At 37.5% G+C, this 7,915-nt stretch overlaps 1 protein-coding gene across 1 annotated transcript; it reads right to left on the minus strand.

Moving 5' to 3' along the window:
- Positions 1–6,604: 6,604 nt before the first annotated feature.
- Positions 6,605–7,024, minus strand: LOC140171064 (fatty acid-binding protein 2, liver-like). Its single transcript, XM_072194239.1, has one exon. It carries the CDS (start codon positions 7,022–7,024, stop codon positions 6,605–6,607), a length of 420 nt encoding a protein of 139 aa, XP_072050340.1.
- Positions 7,025–7,915: the final 891 nt, after the last annotated feature.

The following is a 7,915-nucleotide window of genomic DNA, read 5'->3' on the forward strand; positions in this document are numbered from 1 at the left end:
TTTACAGTCGTTGCAATTTTTTATTCGTATTTCTCCTGAAAATAGAGAGATTGTGTTGGTAAAATGCTGGCTCGTACGGCCCTCCCTCGTTCGAAGCGAAATTGATTTGCAATGCAGCAGGCTGATGACGTACAGTATATGAAGAGTAGTCTCCTCCGCAGTCAGTTTGGTCAAGATTATGTGCATGTAAGCTGAGTTTTTATGGCTAATTAACTAAAAACTGCATGTGTATTTCTTAATAATAAGCATGGGTAAAAGGCAGGAAAGACAAAAAAGACAGAACAATTTGGAGTAATGAATTAACAGTTGACAGAAGTTATAGTAGTTATTGTTTTGTTCTGTTTCAGTGTGCATGTGTGCATGTTCTCATCATTGATGGTTTGGTGAACTGTCATGAAACATGATGGATGTAAGCGCACGCGTGATCCTAAAAATGCCTTTCACTGTGACCCATACTAATTTCAAGACCTCTTCTACATTGAGGCTGGCTTTCCCTTTTAAAGGGATTTTTAAAAATCTGTTTTAATGGACATATCTATTGCAAAAACAAGTTTAACTCCATTCGAAGAGAATAATTGAATACCTGAGTGGAAGAAGGGCCCAACTCTATCAAAACTGTTTTTGAGATATTAAGAAAAAACTTAATATTTTGAAAAGTTTTATAGACAGAATGTTTTCATCTTCAGGGGACCTTCAATACATGAACATACAATATTACATACATTGGAAATTATATATGATGCTTCCATGGCAACGGTACAGATCTTAATACGAGCTGGAGTTGGGCCCTTCTTCCACTAATATACTGCAAGTACCCGTTCCGTAAGCAGATGTGTTATAAATAGCTACAGAAATCCATTAATTGCACAAGTAGAAGCATATAATATGTTAGCAAGAAATTTATTGCAGTGAAAAGCAGATTTCATGGATGAACAAAATTCCTCTTTAACCCAATATTTGTGGAAGAAGGGCCCAACTCCATGGAGTTGTGCCTTTCTTCCATGAAAACCATGATTAAGTGTACATGGAAGACCATTTTGATCGTGGATTTTGGCTCATCTTTCGTGTGTACAAGGAAGAACAGTCTGCTGGCAATAAAATGATGGGTCCAACTCATTTTTGTAAAAAAAATGGAGTTGGGCCCTTCTTCCACTCAGGTATTCAATTATTACATTACAAGTTGACACTCGTTGCAATTGTTTTATTCGTATTTCTCCTGAAAAAAGAGAAATTGTGTTGGTAAAATGCTGGCTCTTAGGGCCCTCCCCCGTTCGGAGCAAAATTGATTTCCAATGCAGCAGGCGGATGACGTTCAGTATATGAAGAGTAGTCTCCTCCGCAGCCAGTTTGGTTGCGCGTAACCAAACTGGCTGTGTAGGACACTATATGTTCACGAGCAGTTACATACACATTGGCTCTCGGAGAGCTCTTTTGATGTTCATTGGTGTACTAGTATATAATGCGCGACTACAGCAGTACTCGCCATACGCCAGAGTTTCTAGAATGCTGCTAAAATAAGAACATTTTTAATGCTAATTTATTGCACATTCTAGGGAAGCGTGGTTACCTTTTTGAAATCGCCGAGTGGGAAGGTTTTCAATGAAATATTTTTTGTGTTAAAACTGAAGCATCCTATAAAAGAATATATGAATATTAACTGCACATCATATATAACGATTCGTGATACTCAATTGTGCTAAAATTTATGTGGTTTAAAAGGCAGAAAATTTTATTTCAACACTCAATTGATGGTAAAAATTTTCCGGGAAAATCTTATGTCCCGACTAAAGATTACTGTTTCGTCTTTATGGGAATCTAATATTTTTATATCTGAAAGAAACTTTTGGGACCTATGTGGACTTTTCAGACCGTCTTACAAAAAAATGGTAGGGTGACTGGGCTCCATACCTCGCAACCAACGCGACGTCCTGCAGAGCACGTGGCCGAAATCAAAATCGATTTATGTATTGTGTATGTATCATAGTCCCCTCGTATTAATTGTCTGTAGACTGTATGCGCTTGAGAATTCAACAATATATTTGTCCTCAATACCCTGGATGTTTATCTTGAGATCAGGTTACTAGAGTTTGTAATGGAAGGCATTGCCAATGCTATTAATTCCAAGTTCGATTGTTTAAATCCTCTTGACTGTAGCAGATTACCATCTTATCTGCTGAAGAGCCAGTTCCCCAGTTATACCCATGGGAAGTTTATGGTGAGTTACGCAAACTTACATTTACAAAATCTTGCGGCCTGATCAAGTTTGCAGCCTGATCAAGTCTTACAGCCCGGCTTGCAGCCTGATCAAGTCTTGCAGCCTGATTAAGTTCCGCCCAAACTGGACAAAGAGTTTGCATATGAGTTAGGTGTGCCTCTTTATATTTTGAATGAATAATTCTTATAGTGAGAGTCACTCCTCCCTTCGCCGTACATATATAAATTCGCTCAGTCCCATTTCCCAAAATATGAAATAAAAAAAGAGTGAATTTCAGTTCGGCAGAGGTGGGCCTCGAACCCACGCCGCAGCTACATACAGAATATTCAAGTCCAGCGTGCTAATCCATTGGACCACATGAGATGTTTGTTCAAGATTTTCGCATAGAACCCCCAAGATGTTTTTAGAACATGGAAGATTAGATTACCATAAAAACGATACAGTAATCTTTTTCGGGGCTCTATGTTAATATTACGTATATAGATTTTTCATCATTTTTTGAGCGTTCATTTTCACTCAATTCAAAAAATATTTGGACATATATAAAATTGAAATAAAATTCTCCGGCTCCTAAACAACATCGCAATTGGGTATCACGAATCGTTATACATGTTGATTGTTGTGCAGTTAATATTCATATATTCCTTTATACATAGATTGCTTCAGTTTTTACACAAAAAATATTTCAGCGGAAACCCACCCACTCGGCTATTTTATAAAGATACTCAGACTTCCTTAGAACATGCAATAATTAGCATTAAAACCAAGTTGTTTTTACGCATTTTAAAACGCTTTGGCCCGATGGCGATTGCCGCTGTGAGTGAGAGTTATGTTCCTGATCAATGGAAGACAACTAGTGTCATCCCTATTCCTAAACAGTATCCACCAAGTATTGACGAGTTGAGACCTGTTTCGCTCACATCATTTTTTGTCAAAATAACTGAAGGTTTCGTTACTGATTGGGTCCTAAATGATATTCAAAATGATATTGACATCCGCCAATAATGTAAAAGGAGTGTCAACTTCTCATTATTTAGTTTCTCTTGTTCATTTTCTTTTCCAGGGAGCGGAGAGGAGTCGCAACATAGGGACAGTGGTACTTTACGGATTTCTCGAAGGCGTTCGACATTGTCGATCACACGCTTCTTATTGATAAGATCATCGATATGGGAGTCCGTAGGTCCATTGTTCCTTAGATTTGCGATTTCCCCCGCAACCGTCAACAGTGTGTCAGATACAACAGTGTGCAACGCTTCATGGTGGTGTACACCAGGGTACAAAATTTGGCCCAATGTCAAATTCTTATAAGTAAAGCTGTCAAAGACGCCCAAGTCGGTGTTGGAAATATGTTGATGACTTGACATTTGCTGTGAATTTTTCAGTGGTTGGGCTAGTTCACTTCAGGATGACCTTGATCAGTTCTCAGAGTGGGCTAGTGACAGCCACCTGAAATTGAACCCCAGCAAGTGTCAAGCCATGCAAATTGCTTTTTCTAATCCATTGCCACCGCATCGCCACTTAAGAATTGGGACTGAACCACTATCCTACGTCACCGAAGCCAAGGTACTTGGTTTATGGTTTCAGAACAACCTTATTAATGGAATATCCAGATGGACGCTATATAGAGGTAATTATTTTGCTTGCCACGCAGAGTTGTTTTGTTAGGTGGTTAGTTAGGTGGGGTGTATTCACCGGCGTGCTGTCCATGATCTGTTCCTGCGAGTGTGTGTGTGTGGGGGGGCTCAGAGGGATTGCAATGTTATGCAGGGGGCTTGATGGCTAAAATCGCCAAACAAATTGAATATCTGTAATTGGTATGTCGGGTATTCTATCTCCATCTATCTGTGTGTTTATGGGGTGCGTGTTATAGGCTCTGTGTTGACTGAATGGCTAAACCTATGCTGATTTGACATCGTTAATCATATTTGTATACTAGTAGAGTAGGCTACGTGTAAACTGTTTGGTGGAATTATGCAAACCGGGAATTAATAATATAATTATCTACAATGTTGATGTTTGCGCTAAATAAATCGAATTACGTCATATGCATAATCACTATGATTAGGCCTACATAATGAACATAATGAAGGTAATAATCTTGTTCTAATGAGGTAAATTTTGTAACACAAACTACGAAGTGCACTGGAAGACAAAACGGAGGCCTAATACCAAAAAGGAACAGGTTCAGGCTGGCTTACAACACAGGGCCATGTCATACACTCTAAATTTCAAGGATTTAAAATAAATCGTAAAGGATCGTGATATAGGGACCAAGTATTAAAGTATTAGACTTTAAAATTAAATTTTACAGATTTAAAATGAAATCTTTAAAATTTGAAATTCAAATCTTTGGGATTAAATTCAAATCTCAAATTGATTGGTCCCTAATTAAAATCTTATTTAGGATTTATTTTTAAATCCTTGAAATTTAGGGTGTAACAACACTGTAAATTCTGGTAATCCAATGTGTGTCGCTGGTGTGTCGTTTATGTAAGAATAAGACTAATCAACTGGACTCACTTTGATCTTGAATGGCTATCAACAGACGGCCTGAAGATGCACCTACTCCCATTCCAGAAAAACACAGCACTAATTTTGGAATTAAAGATTATTATCTTGTTTTGCCAATGAAAACTAGCAATAAAAGTGCAATTTCAATATTTGGGCCAAAACATGCAAAAATTGCATATTTTCATACAATTGTAGTCACAAAATTCTAAAATTTGGCACAAGTCTATAAGCATTCAAAATCTTGGTTATAAGATAAGAGTGAGCTCAAAATTTTATTGTTGTAAGTTATTTTCGATAATTGGTTATAAAAAATATGAGAAAATATGTTTTCCAAAAGTTAAAATGCATAACGTGAAATTAGCCTTTGTATAAGTCTTTGGGCTTGATTGTCACAGCATACGAAAAACATCTTTAAAAAAGGATGTTTTTGGCCCTTATTTCCAACAATTGACCAAATATTAAAATTTAACTTTCATTGCCACAGTTAGAACTAAATAAAGGATGGATTAGGATTTAGCTGCGTTTCATTTGGCAAAACAGGATAATATTTTTTAAAATAAAAAATAGTGCTGTATTTTTCTGAAATGGGAAGTTGGATATTGCGATACCACCATAGCCTCTCAAGATAAAAGTTTTTTAGTTTTATGATTCCAATTTAATATTTATTATAGAGTTGGAACGACAACCTGCACAAACGTATACGAGGGGAACAAAGTAAAATGCCGGGGTAAAATAATGACAAAAAGATACATTATGTTAAAGTTAAATTTAATCAATGCAACTTAAACAGTTAAAACAAAAGGCATGCAGACCGTTTTTAGTCGTAATTTTATAGACCCAAAGTTTATGAAATGTATGACCGATATCAACAATAACTAAATTAGCGTATGTTAAGAATTCAGTAGAATTTTAAAGACTATTTATATCCAAATAAATAAAAATTATATAAAGTTTCTAATATTTTCATATTAATTCGTAAGTTGATTGCCGCATTTCACTCTGCTCTCTACCGCATCTCTGCTGTGTTGCACCGAGACTTTGAAATAAATAATATAAGTTGTTGCTTTAAAATGTACATGATGTAAATCAGTTCCGTATAGTAATGAGTCTCTACCGATGGTTTATGAAACATTGAAGATCATGAAAAATTATCAGAGGTTCTTAGTCAGCTCTTTGGTCACCAAAAGTAGATTTCCATTGATATATTTTAACTTTTGAAAAAAGTTAGAGCTATATAGAGCTAGCGGGTAAGTGTGTCGGTACAAGCGATCTACATGTACATAGGCATATTTGTATTGGCTAGACACCCACGTATTCAATCATGTTCGTTCTTTAATGTTCTTCCTTTCATAACTCACTATTGGTTGTGTTTTCATAACTGCAAATCTGTGACTAAAATAATCATGCTCATTGTCTCTAGGTTCCAAGTACCCATTGTTGCAGCATTTTCGTATTCTTTTTAAGCATAAAATCTGGGCATAAAATTAGACAATTGTCAAATATTGCTTATTAAATTTGACTATTCAATGCATCCACGAAGAATAATCGCAGATTACGTAGTCCGTCAGTATTTTATACATGAATCTGGAACATTCTGTCGCAATTAGTACTTTATCGGTTGATTCAAGTTGTATCGATCATCAGCATGTTCAGCATTCCTTAACAATTCTAAATGGCTAAACTTTAAAGTTATATTTTTGGACATACAACAGTCAGTCCTGCACAACGAATGATTTAGAGAACTCTTCAATCTTCCGATCTTCAGTTAATATGTACCCGGCTTATGTAGGCCTACTTGTGCACAGAAAAGGGTACGTCAGTTTGAAGAAACTTACGAGTTTCAAGTCAATTTATAGGCTTTAGTGACAATCTAACGGTCTACATTTTTTTATAAATTGTGGTACAAGTCACATCTCCAGCCTTTTGCACCACCTTCATGTCTCCATTAGGCTCCAGGTATGTATCGTCAATGTAATCATTGTCTCCCGTGGCCTTGGCGCGAAGAGCCTTTCCTCCTTCTACATACGACATCACCATTTCATGCATGGGAATCGCACCAGCAGGCACAGTTGGCGTCATGGGTACTCCAATACTGAACTTATTTACACAGATTTCTTTTCCGTCTGGTGTCAACATTGTCATGGTAAAGTTGTCGCCTTCATGCATAATATCAATACCCATGTTGAAAGCTACCATTTGGGCTGCTTGTTCTTCAGGCATTCCTAATTTCTTCAGCATTGCTTCTTTATTGTCTGCATGATCTTCCATCCATTTACCAGTGAAGTTAACAGTAGCCATTATTTTCGATTTTTTTGGCGATGACCTTTGGAGAATTGTGTTCAGGTTGGTCCTATCAGTCCAGTGGAATGATCATGCATCAACTCGGTATTCAGTGCGCCACGCCCACCTAGTATACATATCTACTTATCCGACCTTTATGTGACGTAATCACAATTATTTGTTTTTTGCCTAATACTTTATATAATTATACCTTTTTGTTTTCTCTTCAATGTTAGCCTATAGGATCATATACCGTGACCAAGAGAGAAGACTGAGGCAATCTCGAACCGTACGATCCCTGCTGGAATCGAGCTATGGGATTGTTCATCGATAGTTTGGTGGAAGGAGGGGGGTAGAATCTGGAACTTACTAGTGACGTAGATTTCTTTTTGACATGGGGGGATGGGGTTGGAACAAATCTTGAAACAGTGAATCCAGCCCCTTGGCGACATAAAATTTGTTGCCATATAGTTGGAAAATGTTCGCGCGAAGCGCGCAAAATATGGCACTTTTGGGGCTAAAATGGCAAACGGAAACCCCGTGCAGGCGTCAAAATGGAGGGGAGGGAATGATTGTATGGACCATCCCCTCTGGCAAAATATTGGGGGAGATTTATCCCCCATCCACCCGGCATCTACGCCTATGGAACTTGCTGTCAAAAATTGCTTACATATCAACCTCGTGCCTGAGGAAAAAAGACCCCGCCACTGCAAGCCTCTATTCAGAGCTCGTGCTTGCTATTTATGAGAACAAATGTCCTTCTAACTTCTCTAAATATGGATGATCGGGACTGACAGGTTCCCGGACCCGTATTCTCCTACAACCCGCATTTCTCGTAGACAGTCCGAAAAGTCCACTGGTCTTCTACTAGATAATAGCCCCAAGATTTGATTTAATAGGTATTAAAAA

Source organism: Amphiura filiformis, chromosome 15 (assembly GCF_039555335.1).
Source record: "Amphiura filiformis chromosome 15, Afil_fr2py, whole genome shotgun sequence".
NCBI classification, from domain to species: domain Eukaryota; kingdom Metazoa; phylum Echinodermata; class Ophiuroidea; order Amphilepidida; family Amphiuridae; genus Amphiura; species Amphiura filiformis.

Bases quoted from the DNA above. Each gene is read 5' to 3' on its own strand.
- LOC140171064 (XM_072194239.1), bottom strand. From the start codon at position 7,024: ATGGCTACTGTTAACTTCACTGGTAAATGGATGGAAGATCATGCAGAC.